General features: G+C 37.7%; 1 protein-coding gene across 2 annotated transcripts in view; it reads right to left on the bottom strand.

Moving 5' to 3' along the window:
- MAP3K5 (mitogen-activated protein kinase kinase kinase 5) overlaps positions 1-25,024 on the bottom strand; it is a gene marked incomplete at its 5' end in the record, with an annotated part of 100,853 nt that overhangs the window by 25,070 nt on the left and 50,759 nt on the right. For both annotated transcript variants that reach the window (XM_083856422.1, XM_083856423.1), the window contains 7 exons: positions 2,992-3,125; positions 4,395-4,476; positions 5,905-6,000; positions 10,031-10,080; positions 15,172-15,279; positions 17,799-17,952; positions 20,025-20,184. In XM_083856422.1, the coding sequence (XP_083712548.1) occupies positions 2,992-3,125; positions 4,395-4,476; positions 5,905-6,000; positions 10,031-10,080; positions 15,172-15,279; positions 17,799-17,952; positions 20,025-20,184 (784 nt within the window). The remainder of the gene's footprint in view (positions 1-2,991; positions 3,126-4,394; positions 4,477-5,904; positions 6,001-10,030; positions 10,081-15,171; positions 15,280-17,798; positions 17,953-20,024; positions 20,185-25,024) is intronic.

Here is a 25,024-nt window from a genome sequence, read left to right on the forward strand (position 1 = left end):
CCCTTATCTGCCACTGTTGTAACCCTGTCACAGAAGGCCAGCAGATTTGCTAGGCATGATTTGCCTTTAGTGTTGCCATGTCTGCTGTCACCAATCACCTCATTATTTTCCATGTGCATTACCACAGTTTCAAAGAGGACCTGTTCCATTATCACAGTCAGCATAGAGGTGGGACTGACTTATCTTTAGTTTCCTTATTCCCTTTTTAAAAGGGAATTTAGGTCTTCCTTATTCCCTTTTTAAAAACTTGGGGTTTATTTCCCTTTTCCAGTCAGTGGGAACCCACGGATGTAACTCTTCAGGCCCCATGGACTTGTGCATGTTCAGGTTTCTCAGACTGCCTCAAACCTGATCTTCTACAGTGGGTGGGTTTTGATTCTCCCAATCCCTGCCTTTGCCTCCTGTGACTTGGGTGGTGTGGCTGGAGCACTTGTCGAAGACTAAGGCATAAAGGCTGTCAAATACCTCAGCCTTCTAATGTCCTGGACAACCAGGTCTCCCATTTCCTTCCAGAGAAGGTGCACATTTTCCCTAGTCTCCCTTTTATCACCATGTACTTACAAAAGCTTTTCATGATGCCCTTGACATCCCTGGTCAGATTTAATTCTATCAGGTACTCTAGCTTTCTTAACCTGATCCTTGGCTGCTCAAACAATATCAAATTTCTCTGTATTCCTCTCAGGCTACATGTCCCTGCTTCCACCCTTTGTAGGCATTCTTTTTGTGTCTGAGTTTTTCAGGAAATGCTTGTTCCTTCAAGCTGTCCAGGCTTTTTTTCCTGATTTGCTCTTTGTTGGAATGGAGAATGTGTGTCTGTAGTCTAACATTTACTAATGTTAGGAAATTTATGTAAGTTTTTGTCCTGGGTTGCAGTGTAGGATGTACACAAAGTATTTATTCTATCACCATCTTCATGAACTGTTGAAACCAGGTGGGCTAGTGTTTTCCCAAGCCCCCTGCCTTTTCTGCTAATGGCCTTTGGAGTGTCTTCTGCTAATGGCCCATTAACGCCTTTGGGGTGTCTCCTGCCCATGAGTCACAGGTAACTCCCTCCAGGGGTTATCTCTGTTAATGGGCCATCAAGGACCCATTTCACACTTCTCATGCTATTGTGAGATGCTCTGCCCAGGGGGAGGAGCCAAGCATTCTCACCTGGATATAAGCTGGTATGTGGGACAGTGCAAGGGCACTTATCCACTGGATTCCCAGAGGACCAGAGCTCCCAGACCTTTCTGTGAGATCACTGCTTCAGGAAGAGCACTTCACCTGGACTGCTTCCACCATCCTGCTCAGGTTGTATTCTGACCTTGTCAGTGATCCTTTGTGTTATTGCATTTATTTTATTTTGGTTTTACCTTTTTACCTTTCTTCTTATTAAATTATATCTCTGACTTGGAGCTTCTCACTCGTTTTGCTTTCAAACCACAACAGTTTTTCAATAGCTTTTGTTTAACATGCAGCAAAATTGAAGGCTCACTGCTTTTTGCATAGAAATATTTTAATTTCTGTCCCTGCCTGGCTCAGAACTTAAAATATATTTACAAATTCAAAAGGTGGTAATTCTTACTTTTAAAATTATAGAAATTAACTTCAGAGATTGTTTCTTTCTATAGACTTCTTTCAAAGTGTGAAAAGACCAGGTTACAATTAATCAGAAGTGAATTAATAACTTTTTCTTACTTTGCCATTAAAAGAAAAATATTTGAAATTCATTCTGGAAGCCTCTAAACGCTTAAATGAAAGACTAACAGCTTCCTAATAATCTCTTTTGTGAAATGCTTTGAACACTGAACCTGAAATCTTTTCCCTTGAAAATTCTTTTAAAATGTGTATTGGAGAAGAAAAATCTGGAATTTTTTTTTTCCTTTGAAGTAGTTACTGCTGTATTCAGGATATCTTTCTAGTAATCACAGTTGTTACAAGCAAATTTCCTCTAACATACACAAAACTTGCAACTATTTTGAGTCAATAGATGGTTTTATGTAATAAGACCATACTTTCTGGGAAGCTTAACATACATGGAAGTTCAATTTGGAATAAAAACATAGAGGATAGAAGGATTCACCTCTCCATAATCTAAGTTCTAGTGCCTTTAAAATATTATGAGAATGGAAAAATTATTAGACCACATATCCATTTGAACAGCCTATCTATAAATGAATTCCAAAAGATTTTGAAGTGTTAATTTTTAAAGTCAAAGAAAAACAACAAGTCAGAACAGAATAATGAAAGGGAAGCCCACAAGGAAGAACCATGAGAAAGAAATTGACCTAAACTTGACAGTTTCATACAGTCAGTTTCACTTGAAAAATCTCTAGATTTCTAATCCCTTTTATCACAATATTTATGGAAATGTATGTATGCAAAAGCATATACTGGAAGTCTTCAGTAAGGACATCATAATACTAAGGACATTAAGTGCCTGGTCCTTACATGCCAACCTATATACAGGAGAGGGGTTACACATACACAGAGACACTCTGCATTAAAAAAAAATAAAGTAACAAAGATTATTCCACATGATTTATTCTAATGTTATGTGGCTTCAAAAGAAATGGTGCAAAAACAAGGAAAAAAAAGTCTTTATCAACAATTCAGGCCCAGAATTTCAAAGGACTGCACAAATCATGGATTTCAATAGGTCTTTTATATGGACATGCCTCAGTATGTCTAAGTAGATAGGGCTCATTGCCAGGTACTTGAGTCATATTCTGCACCTCAGTGGGTTTTTTTTGTTTGGTTTGGTTTTGTTTAATGAAAAAATACTAGTACCAAATCCAGCAAACATCTAAATTCTCAGTTGTGATCACAACCTACTCCACAACTTGGTAACACCTAGTTACAAAGACAGGGAACACCACTATATACCACAGACAGGTAATTATGGGCAGCTTTGTAGAAGAGGCACTCCTTGATCAGCAAATTCATTGATCACATTAGTGATGAAATCACTTAATGCACAAAATTTGGAATTGGCCAGAGGTACTATACCTGCTGTCTCTCTCTGGGATTTCTTTAATAGCAATCCTGACTTGGTTGCTCAGATCTCGTCCTGCATATACAATGCCGTACGTTCCTTTTCCCAGGATGACTCGCTCACCATTCTCATCATACTCATAATCATACTGCAAAGCAAACAACATCAACAACAACATGAAATGTAACAGAAAGATAACATTTATTCCATCTGACTCTGTGACCATAACTAAGGCAGCTAAGATGCTAGCAGCTTTCTGCAGAACACAGAGGATGAAGGGGGAAAAAACCAAAAGGCCGAGCGGACGGCAGGGGGCGCTCGCCCCGCGCCATAGGGAGAGCGCGGCTCCCGCCGGGATCAAGGCAGGACACGCTCCATCGCTCTCCTGACCTCCCTCGGCATCCCAGACCAGCACAGCCCCCGCGCTGACACTGCCAGGCCTGCCAGCGGGCTGTGCCAGTGGAGGTTACTCAGCACTGCGAGCTGGAATTCAGCTGAGTATGAATTTCAAAGTGTTTAAGGCCAGCCGGAAAACATGTGTTAGAGAGATTACTGATCTGTCCTCTTGTGTAACGCCTAATTTCACAAGTTCACTCCTGTGCTAAACCCAGTAGCTTAGCCTTAGTTAAGGTATTCTTTATTTTCTTCCATATAAAGATTTTTTAGCTTTTAATACTTTTTAATAATAAAAATAAACAATCCACTAGTTCTTTTAGTAGTTTGTTTCAACAATTAATTATTTTCACGGTAGTCACGCCTCCTAATTCAATTTTTTTATTGTCATTACCGATTTCATTTTTATTCAACAGATTAAAGAGACCATTAGCACATAGCTATTTTTCCTGTAAAAAAATACTTATCCACTGTAATCAAGTCACCCACTGCTTTTCTTTTTGCTAAAATAAACAAACAGGCACCCTAAGGTTCTCAACAGAGGCTCTTTTTCTCTGCCACAAGTCACCCCAGTGGTTTCCCTTTGTCTGATCTCTGATTTCAGAGAGAGACTATTATAAAATGTGCTATAAATGTGTTATAAAATGCCAACATCAAAAGTGGGACAGAGGGCTGTCTGTACTCATTACACAGCACTGACTATCAGTTAGTTACGGATGTTTCTAAAGCTTCAGGACACTAGATTTTCATCTGATAAGACAGGGTCTTAGGTATTCTCTCCTGCTCCCTGACACCTCAAAAAAAGCTTAAACACTTTAAGTGCTGTATTGCACCGAAAAGCCCAGTTCTCCCTCTCCACCTAAGTGTGTGTTCAGATAAAACTCCAGGTGAGAACACAACATAAACAGTAACTTCACTAATTAACTTCACTAATCCCTGGAAAAGGAATTAATAATTTACTTCAGTGAAGTGCTAGACTAGAAGCCCATAATTTTGTATGTTGGGAGAAAAAAAGTACAAATACCTCTAGAGAGTCTCCATCACACTCCCCTTCTTCTGTAGTCTTCCCCATTTCTTCAGTGATACTGTTCACCATGTCAAAAAATCTGTACCAAAGAAAGAAAAAAAAAGGAGAGGAAAAAAGCAAACATGCTTGAGGCAGCATAGAAACTTGAGGCAGTATAGAAACAAAGTAATGAAGGGACCAAGAGAGGACTACAGTACAGTAATTATTATTTTTTATAACTACATATTATGTAATAACAATGTATATATAAGTATATATATGTAATTTATACAGTAAGTATAAATTCAGTGTATAAATTTGCTTGTCAGAAGAAAAAAATTGTTTACATGGTGATTTAGCCATCAAAATCTGAAATTTTTCTACCTCTTTTATATGTACAAAAAAATCCACTATATGTAAGATTATTAATGGAATTAGTATTTCAAAATCTACAGTTGGGTTGATATTGTCATCCTATACGACAATTTCTTTATGTCCATTGAAAGCACTGAGGCATCATGAGAAGTGTCAGGAAGTCTTGCTACACTTGGAAGAGTTTTTGTAGTGTAGGAATTCTAGCTTCAAGTTTTTCCTTGAATGAAAATGATGTCTATTTCATAATCTTTCATTTTTAAAATACTATTATAAATTACTTCTTCCCTTTTGAAAGGAGGCAAGTACAAAACCAACATCATGCTAAGGTATTGCTTACTCATCTCTTAAGAAGAGGTCAGATGTGAAGGGGAATGAACATGGCAAAAGAACCTATATGAACTGGAATGGATGAAAGAACAAGCTAGAGATTAGGCTGTGAGGTAGATCCATTAATAGAGAGTACTGCAGTGATTTTAGGTAAATTTGCAGCCATTTTAGCACAAAAAGATGTGAAATTTCCTTTGGGAATGCTTCCAGGATCAATTCAACACACAGCCTCAAGCTTATGGAGCAGAAACACAGCTTAGAGAAACTGAGACATCCCTAATTTTGTGCAACAAGCTTCTCCCAAATTTTCTGCAGGGACACAGGTACAATCTTACTTATGTAAACATATGCTAATGTAAAGGAAATCAAACATGCTTGTTTTTAATTATAAATGAAAATGTATTTACAGTTACAGAGAAATCTTGACCAAACTTTGCTGTTACTCCAAATGTTCCCACTTCCGTAAGTCCTTCTAAAGTTTAGGATGTTTTGCTGAACTGGGGGCACACACTTTTAGTAAGCCATAATATGATAAGAATTACAAAACTAATCCCAGAAAGGTGTGTGTAAAAATAATTAGATTTATAATTGTATTTGTTTCTAATGTTTGCCTGAGTTTGTTCTTTGACCCTTTATACATCAGATTTCCAGTGCACTGTACAGGGTGCTGTGTATTAAGCTTTCACACAAAAGGTGCTGATCACTGAGGATGCTCAGATCAACTTCCACCATAGTTATGAGACAGTCAGTTCCCCAGTTGTGCATGCAGACAACATCTATCCCAACACAGGCCATGTTTTTTTCTGAAACAACAGCAGTGACCCACCTTCTACAATGAAGTTCTGTGCAGAAATAGATTTGAAAGTCATCTGAGTTGTGCAGCACGTACAAGAAACAGCATCGTTCTTCAAACTTTGAAATGCTGAAAGAACAGCCAAGAAAGTTATTGGAAAGAAGCATTTAGACTTCTACCAGCTTTGTCAAACCATACAGATCAATCCATTTAACATGGGAAAGCACCAGGTTAAATCTGAGAAACCATAGTTTTTTCTTATGGTAAAATCACTCCTTTGTATCCTCCACAGTTCACATTCTGATGTTTGCTATCATTCAGCTTGCCCCACTTGTCCACTCATTGCCCAAGAATAAGTAGAAGCAGAGAAATTCATAGGAATGTTTCCACTGATCTGTGACATTTTTGTTTTGAGTACATTTAGGTAAGGCCCTTAATTTTCACTCCTGCAACCAGAATGAAACATCCTTTCAGGATCATATTAGAAAGTTGGACTTTGAACTGAAATAATGAGTTCTTTGTGTTTTAGACATCAGCCACAGCTCAGTCTTGAACACAAAATTTTCTGTTCAGTTCCTCGTTAATTGGTACCTCGATAGTACGTTGAAAAAGTATTTTTAAATTAAGTCAGCATCTAAATATGAGGTGAATTATTTTATTACCCTTTGCCACTCATGTCTTCCTTGAGTTTTGGTTTTATTTGCTATAACTGCAGAGCAATGATAAAGAGGAGGCATCCATTTTCTAATGGATGCATAAATGTCTCAATGGAAACATAGCAGAGGTGCAAACTCTTGTACAGTTGTCAGTTTTCCACTCCAAGTAAGTGTCAGTTCATGCAAAGGTATTCGTTCACCAGAACTGTTTTATATGCATGTCGTTACTCTGCTCCTTATAGAAAATATTAAATGTTATTTGAAATAGCTCTTTCTGTAACTTTGTTATATATTGAGTGCCAGCTGCCAAACTGATGCAGTATAATTGATTCTTACTATATTGGAAAAGGGTGGATGGGAAATGGCTAGGGGTGTTACAAGGATAATATTGCAGTATTTGAGAAACCAAGACAAATTAAGTCTCCTTATTAAGCTTATTAATATACTGGACAAAATCCACAGTCCTAGTGAAATCAATCTATTTTAGATGGATCAAGACAGCCATCATGTTATTACTTAATTTGTAGCACAATAAAGTAGAGTTATGTATTATGTTGTGCCAAAGGATTGATGATTTGATTAACATAGCAGGGTTTTTTTAGAGTATCACAAAATACTTGGAATTTCGAGCCTTAATAGATGTTTAAGATTGTCTGATCCTTGCTCTCCTTATGATTGCTCTATTGTAAAATCCTGTAAGTTTTGATAAACAAATGACTCTTTAGACAAGCTGGGGGGTCTGCCTTTCATAAAGCTACTTATGAAAAGAGTAAGCTTCATTATAAGAATATTTGTCTCTGGGTGGAGTGACTCATTTGTTTTTACATTAGGAAAATTAATAAATGCTAACTAGAGTACACATTTAGGAAGACAGTCACTGTCTTGAGCTTATAAACTAACTTTCAAGTCAAGCTTTTCAAGTATATAAGTAAACACTCTAGATATGGAGTAACTGATATTAACAGAATTACTCATTCAAGTTCCATGTGGATAGAAACATTTTACTGACTAAACTGTCAGCTGAAACCTGACATGCCCAGAAACCACTGACAAACACAGCAGTGAATAAAAGGGGAAGAATGTGGAGTGTATACAGAGGCCAGGGAAGTTCATAAATATTTAAGACCTTTAAGTGAGGGTTTACATTGCTTATATGTTGCTTTTTTCCCTGAAAAAAAAAAAAAAAAAAAAAAAAAAAAAAAAAAAAAAAAAAAGCTAAACTAAAAAAAGGAAGACTAAAAATCACCCGAGTTATAAAAAGACACAGGATAATTTGCTCAGGAAGTGCCTCACTCTGACCCAAACAGACATAGTACCCACTGACATCTGCAACAGCAGAACTAGGGGTGAATTCACCAAACTCCAAAAACAAATGGAAGCATGGCCTTGTGCCTAGCTCATCTACATCCAGAACTCTCTTTAGTTGATAAGAAATACTGCAAATGCTGTAATACCAGTACTTCCAGATGAAGCAGCAGATTAAACAGGTGAACACTGAGCACTGGCAGGAATCACAGAAAAGGAGCTGTGTGGAACTTCAGTGTGTTTTCTAGAAGTGCAGCAGTACAGGCACCTCTCATTGTTGTAATTAAGTAGTCTGATGAGATTCAAAGCTCCAAAAACTTGGGATGGAAGACAGATATCCTTGTCTCAAGCTCGTCTAAGTTCTTGAGCTATGAAAGAAACTGGATGCAGACCTCTGAGGCACTTTCCCACAGAAAGAACAGAAGTAGTGGGTATTTCATAATCCAGGACTTCTCCTGAACAGTGAGTAAAAGCCAACTTGTAGTCTAGCAAACTTCAGTCCACCACTTTCGTTTTTATTTTTGATTTGGAAAAATTAATTTCCTATCTTCTTGCTCATATGCTGTCAGCTCGGCAGAACAGTAGGAACTTTGCTTGATAACCTGAGATGCAAAGTCCCTGGGGAAACAGGCATGTTCCAAAAGCTTTGATAAATCCCCTAAAGAAAAACAGCACTTTCTGGGCCAATTCGCTAAGAAATACTTGCATTTAAGAGGTCAAGAAGGCATATGGCAAAAGCAGAGGTATTTACATTGGCACACAAAACACTAATCGATGAGTTTCTTGTGCCAAAGCCAATTGCTATGCTTTCCTGCATACAGAGTGTGATTTAGCACTGTTCTGCTCAGAGATTTCTACATATTTTCCAAGTTGCTTTGCAGTTCTTGAGAGCTGAACCCTTTTATTTGTGAAACAAAATGCTGATTACACTGGCTGTTACACAGCATGCAGAAGTGACCTCCTGTCACTGCTGTGAAGTATTTACCAAAAACCGTGAGCCATTTCAAAGCAAGGTGTCTCTTCAGACCTGCTGTCTCCTTATGGAGTGCCATAAATATTTATGGAGGTCTTTGTCATAAAAGCCTCCAAGATCATGTACAAAGACCTGCCTTGTACATTAAGGCTGCGTTTCTAAAACTGACTCTTACTAGTCTAGAAGGGCTGAGAATCCTTATAAAGCTGGGAACTGCCCCTTCCTAGACTGCTTTAAGTCTAGGAGCCTCAAAGTAGCCAAAAATATTCTTGATACAAAAATAGATTAGAAGCAGGCCTAGTTCTGCAGGCTCGCCCACTCCAAACAATACTTGCCTTCATAAAACTGGGAAAAAACCTGTAAAACACTGAAAAATTAAGTGATCAGAAACTTGCATATATTTAAAAGAAGAAGTAAAAAACCCCTTATTCAGCTTCATGTCTGCAGAAGATAAATATTTCCCCCTGCAGCTCCTCACGGAGGGAACCGGAGTTCTCTAAGAATTCACAGTGACTCTTGGCTCACTGTAAAGTCATCTGAGTTGTTTTGGACATCTGTTCAGATGAACAGATTGGAAAATCAATTGAAAAATTTAATGATAATTCAGTTTAAATAACCCAAGCAGGAGGTTACACTAGAAACAGAACTGACCGCAGCATGATTTAATAAGGGGAAGGAAAAACCAAAATGACAGTAAATAAATAAAAAAAATCTTTCTTTCCCTCTTTTTTTTTTTTTTTCAGAAGCACACAAAAATATACTGTAGCCAAAACCCAAACCAGACTGAACTTAGCATATCGTTGCAATTTTTGCCTAAAATAAACTGAATCCCACAGGATTGAATTTTCATGCGTATTGATAGTTTGGTGTTTTTAAGTTACTTTTTGGAAGGAAAAAGAATCATCCATCTGTGCAAAAACGTCCTGCAGACATAGCAACAACTCTGTGTATGGAACAGCTATTATTAGAACAGAGCAACGACTATTTAAAAAATGTAAGTTTTCTGGACCTTTTCTTTTTAATTACACTAAAAGGAAAGTAGAAAGTTGCAGGATGACAAATACAGATAAATTCTAGGGAAAAGGAAAAAAGATACTAAGAATGAAGAATAGATTGAAAAAGGTTATAGAATATCACTGTCACTCCAAGGTCCATGGCAGCAGCATAATACAAAATTCATTCAATTACTCCTTTCATTTCAAAACAAAAAAGGGAAACAACTTACCTTACCCCCCTAATAGAAGCAGCACAGAAGTTCCACTCATGGATACCTTTCTGTAACACACAGTAAAAAATTAAGAAATAAACAAAATATTCCTCCTTACATATGAAGGGCCAGTAGGCATATTTTCTAAAATGAAGCTCATGAGATGGAAGGGGAAACACTCAAATGACAACAGTCTATGTATTATCCGTTAACACCTATTTTTCAAGGCTTTTTTTTTTTTTTTCACCTGAAACCAAAGCAACAGAAGTTTTTCATAGAAATTTTGGGTTATTTCTTCACTGTTTACCCTGCAAACACAATTTACTATTTTAGAAAACATTCAAAAAAGCAGATCAGAAGAGACGCCAGTATAGCCTTGTTTGGATACTGAACTTGGGATCATATGTGACACTCACAAAAGGAGAGGGAAAAATATTCCACCTCTGAGAATAACGAGAGCTTACTCTGCACACTCGATCTGCTGGGGGGAAAGCAAGGTGGAGAGAGCTACGAGTAGAAAGTCTAATGCAGGAGAGCAAAGTATGAAAACCTTAAAAAGTAGGAAGAATTGCTCAAATATGAAGACAAAGTGTCCAAAGAAACAGAAAGGAGACTTTCACTAGAAATCCAGAAGAGAGTGATAAGAATGCCTAAGAGCTGCAGGAGTGAAAATATGACTGGAAGAAAGAAGGCGCCCTATGAAAACACAAAGGGCCAGGCCTCATTTATTTTCAGATCTTTTAAATTTACAGCTGTCACATTCAGCAGAACTGAGTTCTCTGTAGACAGTTATACTGCTCTATGTTTATGTTCTATTAAAATTTTACTGTAGCAAACAGAAGACTTTTGTATCTTTTAAAGAAAACATTCTCCTTTCAGGAAAAGGTGGAACTACACCACCTCACACCCCTGGCAACATTGGGATCCCATCACAATGAGCCACATATTTGAAGAACCTTTGCTTTCTGCAGCTGAATTTCATTTGGCATTTGAGTGATCTGAGCAAGGGCATACTGTCAAACAGAAACATAATCAAATGTATTCCAAAAGAAGATTTGAAAATGTGTAGCTGAAAAAATGAATAGTGAAATACACAGCAGTCAGAACAGATACACACTGAAATAGTTGCACCATGTGCAGAAAACAACAGTGGAAATTACTCTCCCAGCTATAACAGCTTTCTATGAGGATTTCTAAATCAATTTTTTCGTCTCCTGTGATTCTTTCCTTCCTGCTCAGATCACATTAAATGTTGTGATGCTAATATGAAATGCCTAACAATGGATCAAAAATACAAGCAAACATCTTTCTTGATGCACAAGTTTCATAACTATTATAAGTGTAAAGTGCAAAGCAGTAACTTCAATACCTCTTCTATGTTAAATGGGGTAAGGGTTTCTTTTTGGGGTAAAAGAACAGCAGAGTAGCCCAATATTAGGAAAAGCTGGATTTGCATCTTGAAGTGGAAGTACTAACTGATGCTAGTTATGGCATATTTGTGGAATGTTGCCTGGTTCTCTCACATGAAGGAAGATCAACTCAATCCCTATGCTAAAAGGAGTAGTTTCTGTGTAGTCTTTTACAGCTCCCTTCATATACAAAATCTGCTAGTTTCCAATTTTCCATGCTTATAAACTCTCTTCAGACCTTAGCTATTGGTGCTTGTCCAATTGCCACTACTGGGAATAATCTAAAATCTAAGTAAGTTAAAACATACCTCCTGAGAGGCAGAAATGCTCAAGAAACATAACAAGGAGCATTAGTATTGGTTTTTTACCTGTCATCTATGTGCAACTAATCTCTTAAATTTTAATTACCACATGAAGTTCTCAAGGAATGAAATAACATAAAAGTTATGTCCCTTCATGATCTTGCCAAGCTTTGAATACATTGGAGTAAATATATCAGGCGTGCTATCCAAATTCAGCATCTGTTCTTTGGTTAGGCAAAAAAATCATCAGCTACCCAAAACAAAACTCAAAATGGATTCAGAAGCCAAAGCAAAACAGAGACAGGCTGTTCTATTTCAAACTTACAAACAGCACTGCTGCATTCCTCTAACCCCATGCGGGAAGAGCTGCTAAAATTAGGGAACTGCAAGGCAAAGGTAATGTGCATTCTACAAAATAAAATACTGTCTGATTTCTCTTGGCATTTGTTTAGCTTAAATTCATTATTATTAAAGACATAAATGTTAAAAATATATTTCTAAAAAGCAACAAAAAAAGAAAGAGGCTATATTATTTATCCTGGTATTGGCTGTCATTTGTCTGTTTAATACAAAAGTGCCAGCTGCAAGCTCCACTGAGTTTCAGTTTGGATTTGAAATGGAAATTCAGCTTCTTTGTGCATGAAAGGAAGTTCACACACTTTGTAACTCACAGATCTTATTCTTGGATCACTAACTGAACTCTGGAAAACAAGGAGAACCATTAATTTATGCGCCAAAATGAACTGAAATCTGAAGCATGAATTGCTAAAGCTCTGACAGACCTATGGTTGGTAGATTGAACTTGGATAGAGGAAGAAGTTTCCATATCCAGCTAACAAGGTCCTTGCAGTAGAGATAGGTGGTCTTTGCTTGTTAATCAGCTCCCAAAATGCTTGTTTTCAGGCTACTAATGAACAAAGTATGAGTCCTCCTCTGTGTAGTACACTTACAGATATGACATCCTTTTCCTTCACAAAATCTCTTAGCAAAGACAAATAGTATACTAGTTATATTCAGCTGAAAAGGAAGCTGCTGCCTCCAAATTTTTCTAGTCCCTTTTCTCCCTGTGAGATTTCTGATGGATTCTAAGGACTTTGACAAATTGCAGCAGACTATAATTGTACAGCTGAAGGAGTAACTACCAAATTGCCCATTGCATTCTTTTGATGGGTGTGATGGCTCACAGGGTACAGAGAATCAATCAGATTCCTGGCTACTCAATAAGCTCACCACAGAAAGGATTCTGGCCAGAGCAAAAGTACAAGGAGTGCACCTAATGTTTAATGCCAATGATTAAGACTAGGCCAGAAAAATAGGAAAATGCTATTCTGAAGAAAATACAAAGACACACACCTTGCATCAGGAAGGAGAAAAGAAAAATGGAAAGAAATGTTTAACATGCTATAAAGAAACACCTATCTTCTAAACACCAAGCAGGCATAGACTAACACATCCAAATCCTTCTCCCAGATAGAGTCAAATGACACAGTTGAATGACGCAGCTATGAAAAATGCCACTGCTGAATGTATCAAACAAAATATCCCAGTAACTAAATGATAAATGAATGCACCATGGAATATACTTTTTTGGAATATGAGTGCACATGCTCAAGTAAGGTTAACTCAGACTGGAACATAATGAAGTCATAGCAATGAGGTGCCATGTGTGGCCACTACATCAAGCCTACTTGTTTTGCCTAAAAAGAAACCTACATGAAAATCCCACACTAAGAGATACTAGGATTCTTCTAAATAATACTGTCAGGTAAGCATCAGAGAGAGAAAGGAAACCACTTAAATAAATAAATACTTAGTTAGCAAAAGAACAAATGTGTATGAAATGTCAACAAATTCAGACTGAAAACTAGAAGACTTAAGGTAACTCCTTTTCACTTCACCAGCAACATTCCCCTCTTTGCTTTTCTAGAGTTGCAGTGGAATTCTCAAGCCACTTTTCAGCCTGATTGGTCAGCTGGAAAACTTACACTAATATTCAGAAAGAGCTTGATCACTTTATGGGAAACATTATACGGGGAGAGTGTCTGCAACCGGAGTGAACTCAACTGTCCAGAAAATTCCTTCTAGTCCTATGTTCTTCTTACACTACAGTTAAGCCATTTAACAGAATGAAAAAATGGATGTTCAAGTAGTTTCTAAACAGAATAAATTCTGAATACAGAAATACTTTCCAAGCAGGTATTTTAGAATAGCAAAATTAAGTCTGTAGTTCTGACAAATAATTATTTACTGTATGGGAATTTTTTATTTTGCCCAAGAATTGCATACATTTATTTTTTAAATTGTTCTCAGAGGTTGAGCCTACTTCAAAAAACATCAGTCAGAATAAAACACAAATGAAAAGAAATTTATTGGTCTAGGGAAACATTTCAGTTTGTTCTCTAAATATGCTATTTCAGCTGCCATTTACATTTTCTCATGAACTCACAACAAAAATTCCAAGCAGTAGTGTCACTGTATTTTGTGTTCAAAAACGTTTCTCCCTTTACAGACTACTATCACAAAAGCTGAAGATTGGACTTGCCAGTGTTAGGTTAACAACTGGACCTGGTGATCTTGAAAGTGTTTTCCAACCTGAATGATTCTATGGTTACCTGAAAAACAGGTCTCCGTTGTCCTATCCTGCAGGCAAGCGAAATTCTGCCATGGAAGAATGTACAGTGCTAGTTCTTACAAATCAGAGCATTCCTGATGTTTTGCCTCCAGCTGACTCAGTCTCTGTTCACTCTTCATACACTCTTTCATTTTCCCTTGCTGACATCCTTCTCTAAGGTTCTTTGACATCCTCCCTGCCTTCCCTCTTACCCATATTTTGCTTCCTACACATCCCAGAGTAATAACTTCCTAAGTTTTCCTCTCCACTTCCATCTCCAGATTTTCTAAGCTCCTTTCCGAACATGTCTGGCTATCTCACAACTTGACATATAGACTTCTCAGACTTTTCAATTTCTAGAGCATCCATCCATCCTTCTGCCAAACACTTCTTTGACATTTGATTGATTCTGCTCCTATTTCAACACACCACTCTCTATTACTTTCATATTAAAGGAGTATTTATCACAGCTAACATGTAAAACTGCAAGGGCAGGAAGAAGATAGTTCTGTAAGTATAAGTAATTTTATGCTACATTATTGGTATGATGATAGTAAATTGAAAACTACTTTTGAAATCTCAAGCATCTTAAGATCTTGTATATTATACAATGGCTTAAAACAACCTGAAGGAAAACACAAGTTATTTTGAAAAACGACAAGAAACTAAAGATCCATTGAAAATCAGGACAATCTTAAGCACACCATCTTCCTGTGTGTTATTAAAACACTCTTCTACTTTCCAGAATCATAATTAGATGCTCCTGGTCACATCCTACATGCCTTATGTACCATGCATAGTTTTCAATTGTGAAAAAGGTTACAACTACAAACATACCTTGTCATCAGGCAGCACATGCCAGATGGACACCGTCTTCTCCTCGGCTTCACTGTTGATGGAGAGATATGAGGGCTGATAGATTTTTGTTGGTTCTAATATTAAAACCTTGCAGAAAAAATAATTTTCAATAGTTAGTGCAAAAACTGGTAGAACTTCAAAAGGCATTGAAATCTGTTAAAACTATTTCTTTAGTCATACCATAGCAGGAAAAACAGGGAAATTATGAAAAGCAAAATTTTAGGTACTGGGCTAGTTTAGTGTGGCTGACAGTAACTTAAGATTAAAAAAGAAAAAAAAAAATCCAACTTTAATTTTTTTACATAAGGCTGTTATGTGTCAATTAGTAGCACATATCAATTTTGCAAATTATTTTTTGAAAAATGTCAGGTTTTGAAATCTTCCTGTCAGGATTCAGTCTCCTACAATGCCACTCTAGAATGTCTATCTCCTATGTGGAGAAGATTCATGGTACACATTTATTATCTTTTAGTAGAAGCATATTTGGGTGAAGCAGAGAAACAGATTAACCTAGAGCTAAACTGAACAGCTTTTAATTTAGACCACCATGAACCATAGCCACCAGGTCAAATGATTTTCTCAAAAGTAACAAGTACCACTGCAAGAGTCTGACAGCTAAAGGGTATAGAAAATGTTGTGGGCTAAGTGAAACAAAAACTGGAAGCATCATTTAAAAGAGATGAGATGCAACAATGATGGAGTAGGGCAAGTTGGTCTACATCTACTTTAAAAAGTATATAAACACTGCAGTAGAAAGTCCTGGAGAGAGCCATGGCTTAGAGTGAAATCTAAGCCATGTCTCCTCCTTCAGAGTCAATAAGCACAGAGATAGACTGAGAGCAGTGCAGGGCTAAGTTCTGAAAACTACCTACCCATTTAACTCTGTAAATGATAAGCAGTGGGAACTAAAATGTGTTGCTTGGCATCTGAAGACATTTATAATTTGTAAAATCTGATCTGAGCCATTTCACAAACTCTGGTCTTTATCCTTTAACAAGTTGCCCATGCACTATGCCATTTCTTCCTCTAAAGGCCAAAGCGATGACACTTATGCTACCAGATAGGAGAGTAACTAACAGCTTAGCTAATGCCCATGGATAGTAGAGCTGTTAAGTTCAAGTCTCAGAATATACAGCACAATCGACAATAAGGAAATATGAAAAAGCTCCCTTTCAAAAAAAATTAATTACAATCTGGAGGAAGGGGGGAAAAGAAAGTTGCTAATTTTAATTGTGTTCGCTTGTTGAACTGTGTGATTTTCATTCTGAACAGGCACAAATAGAATTTTTGTGTATTATGAGAAATCCCACATGTCTGTCTGCAACACCAGTGTAATCAGGTCACAAAATCACAGAACAGTCTGAGTTGGAAGGGACCCAGAAGGATCACTGAGTCCATACAGGGATGGCAGCCATGACCTTGGCCTTGTCAGCTCCATGCTCCAACCAGCTTCCTGTTCAACACCATCAAATCATGCAGACACTGGGTTTATCTCTTGGTTCATGCTATTACAGTGATCAGCTTTGGTCTGCATCCTAATATTAATAAAAATTCAAACCATTTTGTTTGGATAATTTAATAAGTCAGAGCCTAATTTAAGTATCTAATTGAACTATTCCATCACCTAAAATCTAAAAGGATTATGCCTTGTGTTGTCCAAAACCCAGAAGATTCAAAATATCTTTTGTTTACCGGCAAAACTTTCTACCTGTTCTCATCAGAAAAGGAAAACTAGGCTCTTTAGACAGGCTTATGTTGTTTTTACTTTACTGCCTCAAGTTCTTGCCATTCAACATGAAAGTCTTCTTTACATTTTATCATCACATCTACACATGGAAGATAAAAGAACTGTACAAAACAACCTGCATGCACTTTAACTATTGAGGAGGCAATAGCAATTGCTATTTAAGACCAAAAGCTGTTTTTGCTGATGGTTAGCTAAAAGGAATACCCAAGACATTATTTCCCTGGACATATACAGTTAATATGTACAGAAAACAGACTTTTTTACTGTATACTTCCAGGACATGGTACAGCACTGGGGCATCTAATAAAAATTTTTGTGGAAGAAATCTGAAACAAACTAATATATACACACTTATAGTGCAATGTTGTTGAAATGCATTTTCTAGTAGCTGGAACAACAGATTTCTGACTGTTTGGGCTGATTTTTAACCTCTCAAAAGGCACAGTCTTAATTGGCAGTAGAGTATACAAAGCCTGCTGAGCTAGAAGACTGAAATTAATTTAATATCTCTGTTTCAAAACATAGTATAGTTAATATATAATCACCTGGACTACACTGTAAAAGTTTGCTTTAGAAGTATACCCATTGGTAGCAAATAATAAATAGCAAAATTCTATCTTGACTTTTTTCCTCATTACTTTTGTATGGAACACATTGTGCAATCCTGTTGTACCCACGTGCATGCAATTAAAATCAATCTAAGATGCAGGCCAAATACATTTCTTCTGGACAAAGAGTTTATTGTGTGTCCACCTAAAAAGAAGCAGTGCTTTGTGCTCATTTCCTTTATATCACAATTTGTTTTAAAAAAACCCATCCCCAAAAAAAGTCTCCAACACCCAACAAAACAGCCACTTACTGGAAATCGAACTACAGTCACATCCGTTTTCGTGGCTTCAACAAGGAAGTCCATCCAGAAATCCACAAGTTCCTGTTTGGCCGTATGTTGCTCTGGAGTCAGTTTCTTAAAATGCTGATATATCAAAATAGTCTCTACAATAGACTTCAGGTACCTGAGACCATCCAAACATACACAGATAGTAAATTCAGTACAGTTTGTAAGCAGTAATATCTCTACCTTTAAGCACAACTGAAGTATTGACTATTGCAACACCAAGGTTGCCAGTAATATTTTGCTTCTCTAGGACTGCTTTACATAATAACAGTTGCCAGCTAGAATGGGAAACACAGCTGCTAAATGAGGCAACTGAAATACAAAAGAGTTCTGGAACATTACTTCCTGCCCATATTCCTGATACCATATACTGGTCTTCTACCCTCAACCATGAAAAATTCATAAAATAGCTAAATCCTCCACCTAAGGACAAAATTGAGCCTATGTCCAACTTGTTTCAGTAGTGACCTACCTCAAATAAAAACTCAGGTGGAAAGGTCCACTGTTTAACTTTATTATATTAACTTTATTATATTGTGTCTGCATAGGCAATTATTTAACACAGATTTCTAAAACAAGATTCTGGAACTGATTATCCTTCAAACATGGCAACAGCTACAATAAGCAGACTTTTGGCATTGCCAGAGAAGGACAACAGCAGTGCTGAATGTTTCCTCTAAATGCAGTTCATCCCTCTCTCTGTTGTTCTATTTTCTGGGGCTGATTTATGGGGGTTCTTGATAACATTGCTTTCTCTTGGTATTTTTGAAATAAAGGTTGTAAACATAATCTCATTCAATTTTTATGAATACCACAGCAATGAGATATACATGCTAAAAGAGGATTTACCACTGGCTATCACTTTATCAGTTTTAGGCTATCCATGGAAACTTTTGTTTCACTCTCAGAGGGTCTTTAGTGAACATTTCCATAGCTGTGCAATTTCCAATTATCCTTCTCAAGCCATTAGGATAGCTGGCTTAAGGTACTGTGTCTACTCCTGTTTGCACCAAGTGGGCCCTGCTATAAAGCAGGCAACAGACTGGGAAGGAATTGCTCACAGGAGAAATTTTTCATGAAGCACAAATGAGTGAGCTGTATTTTCAGAATTTAATCCACAGACTTAAAGCCCAAAGGCACTGAGGTACATAAAATCCTGACAACCAGGCATTCATAAACTCCAGAAAATTCTACCAGGAGACTTCCAGAAAGTGCTACCCAGCTTCTTAGTAAAATATACATGCAGTAAAAATGGAAAACCTTGAAAATAAATACACCGTAAAAAGCATTTATTAAATACTTTGTCTGAAATTTAGACTTTTTAATTATGACAGTTTCTATGTAATCTCAATACAGAAGTACATTTCTGTATTTTAGCATCCCTCTGAACGCCTTCTGGAGGCACACTCTATCCCTTATAGAAAGAAAAGAATAATATGATGTGATGTTCACACTTCTAATTAGCAGAGTGACAACTTTTTTAGTCAGAAAGAAGTCTTGGTTCTCCCCACCTAAGATGATCCCAGCCCTTAATGAGTAGGTGAGTGTTCCTTAATTGCTGCCTATATCCACAGCAAGTGTCTGCTGTCAGAGCACACATCTCTTGGCCTTTGCATAACAAGATGTTGAGTTTACAGGGTTGCCTTTAGTCCTGGATTTATGGCCTTCCTGTTAATTGGACTTTGATTTGCAGTCTTCTCAATTGCTACAAGATGCAGCTTGCCCCATACAGCTCATTGGTAGTCAGTTCCTAAAACAACTGTTATGTGCCATAACAACCTTAACAATATTTGAAGGTACAGCCAGGCCTCCCTAGCTAAGCTATCTTCTTTCTCCAAAATCTTCAAGCTGTTATGACTAAGCTCACAAGCCACTACCACTTCTCTTCAGCAATGTGGCTGCAAGAAACTCCTCCTTTCTCCTTTGCCCTCAGAAGAGCTTGAAGTCCATGATGAATTTACCCTTCTCACACATCAGATTAAAGACCCATATCAAATCTACCCCTGAATAAGGGCAAAAGGGGGAGAGAGTCCCTTCTCTGGATAGAAGTACAGTGAAATAATAAACACACAGTGAAATAAAAACCACAAAAACATATCTCCTGTCAACTGAATGCAGCCTAATGTGAAAGCTGAAAGAGTCTAACATTTTAAAACATAGGAAGGTACACGGCCTTGATTATCACCTTACCATGCTGGTGCCTTTAGTTTAAACAGCTTTTCTGAAGCCTGGATCACTCTTATATGATCATTAGCCAACATACTGGCCCCCAAGAAAGATCCCACTTCCCAATAGCTTTGCAGTTTCTCCAAGCTCCCCTTTTTACCAAGCAGGCTGCTGATCTTTACTCCTGTAGCAAAGAGAATAACAAGTCACAAGAATTTGTATTAATGCAATGTTAAAATAACTATTTCCCTTATTCAAAATCTATTAATTGCTTACATTACAATACCCTCTCCATTTTGATAAAATAAGATGGAAATCATACTTACCAGTTAATGTTATATGCCTTCCAAACACCCTAATTGGTAGAAGATTTTTTTTTCCCACCCCCTCTTCCTACAGGCTTCTCAAGAAAGGAACTTTAAGACATCACCGTCAGGACAAGGCCACAGTCAGATAACCTATGTTCTTGCATGGACCTCATCTGTAAAGGTAAATTGGGGCCTTAGGCTACACAACATAGCTGCAAAAACTTAACAGATGCTGAATAAGGCACCTATTATGTTTTTTTCTGCTTTGTTTTTTTTCACTTACAAGCCCCAAGCCCCAAACTTACCTTTATAGACAAGGTCCCATGCAGAAGGAACAGATGATCCACTGGGCTTCTTCCAGCAGTGATGTTCTTTTAACTGCCGCAAGTCCTACCCCAATGAAAGACATCTATTAATATTCACAAGTCCCTCAGCAACTCAAGACTACGGAGAACCTCAGGTTTTATTTTGACTTGCTAAGTTTGCTGAGAGCTACAGGCTCTCCTGTGGCCTTCAGGATGAGTTTTAGTTCATATGAGCTGCTACATGTAGCTAACGTGAGATTATGCTACACCATCCCCTGCAAAAAACTCAATTTGCAGCTTACACAACAAGCCATTCCACCACTGTAGTTTTTTATTCACTTTTCCCACACTACTCCACTGTGACAGTTTCCCTCCCACATCATCTTCCATTATCCTTGATACTTGAGCTGAGTAGTCACAAGAAATTTCAATGCAACTGTTAATCTTGTTTTTTTTCCTTAACCTTCCTTGAGTAGCTAGCAGACTAAACTCCATGGTGGAAGCACTAATAAATATTATCAAAATGGGTATAATTATATAAGCTACATTTCGGCCCACAAAGTTTATCTTGTTTTATCACATTGCTCACATTTTTATGATATCAATGTCAGGTAATAAAGGCTTTTAAAAATGCCATAGATGCCACAAAGTATCTCTGATCTGCCTGAGAAATGTCGCAATGTACATCACCTCCATCAGCTCCACAAGGTACCATGGTGACCATCGCTGCAAGGCTTTAAGCCAGGGTGCTACACACATTCATACTGTCAAAGAGACCACTTGAAGATGTACACCTACACTAGTCATGGAGAACTGGGAGGGGGAATTTGTGTTGAAAGTGTTCAACCCAGTTTAGCTGGGTTCTAGAGAACAAAACCTGAATGCTATCCAGAAAATACAGTAAATGGAAAAAGTTCATTTCCCCCGGGACTTCAGAGAAACACTCCTCAGCAAGACCTACAAAGGCCAAAGGGCTCTACTAGAATGTCTAAAACATTTGCATGCATTTGATAGCAACACACAAGAAAAGATAGATACCTACTAACTTCCACAGGCTTTTAATGTGACTTCATCACAAGAGATGTAAGGAACAGGTATCACAGGGATATGTGGATCATTTCAGTTGGACATGCCTTTGTTGGGAGGAAGGGGAAAGGGAGAAATTTAGCTGTGCATAGGGCCTTTGCTAAGCACTGGGTGATGGCACACACAGTTGCAGTGGCCACTGACCAGCTATCACAGGCTGTTTGTCACAGCAAGCAGCAGCACTGGTCTCTAGTTCACAGGCAGACATGCTCTGCCATGCTTCACTGTATCTGCAGGGACACACCATCCCAACCCTTCCATGCTCCAGATGTGGGAACAGAGCTAAAGCGAAGTACAAACTGAGTGTGTGGGTCTGATGAAGAGTAAAACTCACATGGGGAGGGACTCATGTTACTGGCTGGCAGGGAGAGGTGTTTGTTAGGAGGGTAGGACTGGATACAGCAACCATTTTGAGTCCCAGCTCAGTAAGGGAAACTTACAGGAAGATAGGGGGAGAAAGGATGGATGTGTAGCAGTACCTCAGGACACAGAGTTTGGGAATCATTACTGTTATGTAACCTGGATAAAATGGAAGTTTTACCCAAGTATTCCATGAAGTGGATCTTATTACCCTTAGAGAAGACAGTATCACCCTCTTACCAAGTTCTTCTGAAAAAGGTGAGGTACTTGGTGCTAAAACTCACTCTGATTTGCTGACCATCCTCTGCAAAGCTCATCTACAAAGTTACTCATCCCTGAAAGGCAAGTTACTTATCCCTGAACTCCAGTTGCTTTGTGATGACATTAGCAAGAGGTTCAAAAGACTGTAACTTTAATTTAAAGAACTTGGGGGGAAGGATTGTTTTGGAAATTTGCAAAGTGAATCTTCATGAATTTAATTCTGAGTTTATGGTCTCCTTGTATAATTTCCCTTTTCAAAGTTTATTTTTATTTCACAATCTTTAAAGATTTTTGAGAGTATAAGAAAATCCAGGCAAAGTCAAGACATTCTCTCCTTCCATGATAAACTTGGCATTCACATGGGGAGGGAAAAAAAGCTGCAGCTGAATACCAGTATATTTTATCAAAAATATTTTGCCTTTAAAACAAATGAGCTAAAATAGAGGAACCATTAATGCCAGAAAAGCCTTTGTTTTTACAACACCAAGAACATACCCACAGCTTGTGACGAAAATAAGATACAGTAAATAGATATTACCAGTTAAATATTACTATGAAGGCTTTATAAATAAACTGCCTTCCTTGCTCAAATATTGACGGAACAATTCATATTACAGGATCCTTTGTGTGTCAAAGTTGCACAGCCTGAAGAGATCATAACTGTCAATGCAGATCACAGCATTTCTGCTCTGGTCTCAGAGTTCTTTGTATAGTTAAGAAAGCAATACTACTCAGAAAATAGAGGGGTTTTATTAATGCTCCATTTGCTCATTTAGTTGTGAAATATTATCTGACAAATACATGTAGGATCTTTTAGAAGGCAAATTTTCTGATCTGATTCTGATTGATAAAAATTCTCTTGGATTTGTTCTTATCTTTACTGGAGTTATTACAATATTCCCAATGTAATCAGACACGCATCTCCTAATTACAGTCTCATGTACCCTCTGAAGAACTGATAATGACTACATCCTTCCCTACACCTTTCCCAGCCTAGCAATATAATTTCCATATAACCTGGACTGAACTTGACTGGTTTGTTCTTGCTTATCTCCTAATCTCCCAGGAGAAAGCAGAACTTCTCTAATTTATGTGTACTACAGATAATGATGTGGGTGGACGCCAAACAGAAAGCACTGCCTGGCAAATCTAACTATTGCTAAAAAATGGTCTTGTACACACAGATCCAAATAAGAGGTGACATTGAAAGAATCACACACATGTAAGAGATACTTAGGACTAGGAAAAAAACAAAACATTTTCCCATACAACCTTTGTGATTTTGCCTAATTTTATTTAAAATATTAACCCCAGACACATAAAATACTAAATTATCCTCAGAATCTAGCACAACTCCAGTCATCTGAAAAGCCTTTTACAAGGACCATTGCAAGGTCTTGCACCTGGGAAAAATCCAGGAGTGCAGCACAGGCTGGGATTTACTCCACTGGGAGCAGCTCTGTGGAAAGGGACTTGGGGGCCCTGAAAAACAAGCAGCTGAATATGAATGAACAGTGTGCTTCTTCAGCAAAGAAACCCAATGGGATGTTGGGATGTATCAACAGGGGCATCACTAGGAGGGATGAAGAAGCCATTATCCTAGTCTATTCAGCACTCACTAGGGCACTCCTGGAATAATGTGTTCAGTTTTGGTTCTCACTATATACAAAAAGATGTGGACTGACTGAAGAGGGTCCAGGGGAAGGCCACAAAGATGAACAAAGGACTGGAAGCCTGCCATATGAGGAACAGCTGGGTTTGTTCAGCCTTGAAGACCAGGCTTAAGGGAGGCATTATCACCATCCAGTGGGTAAAGGGTGGCTAGAAACAAGAGACAGACTCCCTTTTAACAAGGAGTGTCAAGGAAAAGACAAAGGGTGATAGGTATGAGTTACTACTGGGGACTTTCCAATTGGGCACAAGATGAAAATTTTTCAAAATGTGAACAATCAGCCCTTGGAATCATATCCCAGGGAAGCAGTGGATTTGCTGACATTTGACATATTTAAGGTTCAGCTGGACAGGGTGCTGGGCCATCCTGTCTTAAGTGTGCATTTCGAAAGAAAGTTTGTAGCAGATGATCCTGGAGGTACTTTCCAACCCAGTGTTCCATGATTCTATGAATAGTGACCACATCGTATCAAGAAGAAATAAATGACCATTGATACACATAGTGTCTATACTATAAATGTATTTGAAAACATGTTTCAAAATAGCTGAGTCAGTCTGAAACGAAAAGTATTTTGACAATATTCCCCATAGCAAAAACAAAAGATGCTAACAGGAGAGGTTGCAATATCAAGGGTTTCCAGCAGACACCAACTAAATGTTAATGTAAGACAGGCAAACAAACACACAAACAAACCACCTAAGGAACAGGATACTTCTGCACTAAATAATTTATCAGCTAGGGATGGAACCTTATGAAAGAATGAACATTAATTTCTGTAACGGTCTCAATACAAACAATAGGGAAAACAACACTGGACAAACTCATAAGAAGATGATACCAAAGAAATAGCACACAAATTTCATCAGTAAAATTAATTTGTACAGATCTAGTTGGCTGTAGTCTGTATGCAATTGAGAAGTTTCTTTAAAAGTGAAGGATTCATCTTAAACTACACAAAAAATATAGCCCAGCTCCATTAAACTACCTAGTTTAAAGTTAGGCCAGCAAGTGAGTATTTGTAAATGCTATGCA

This window comes from Zosterops lateralis, assembly GCF_965231275.1.
Source record: "Zosterops lateralis genome assembly, chromosome: 3".
NCBI classification, from domain to species: Eukaryota; Metazoa; Chordata; class Aves; order Passeriformes; family Zosteropidae; genus Zosterops; species Zosterops lateralis.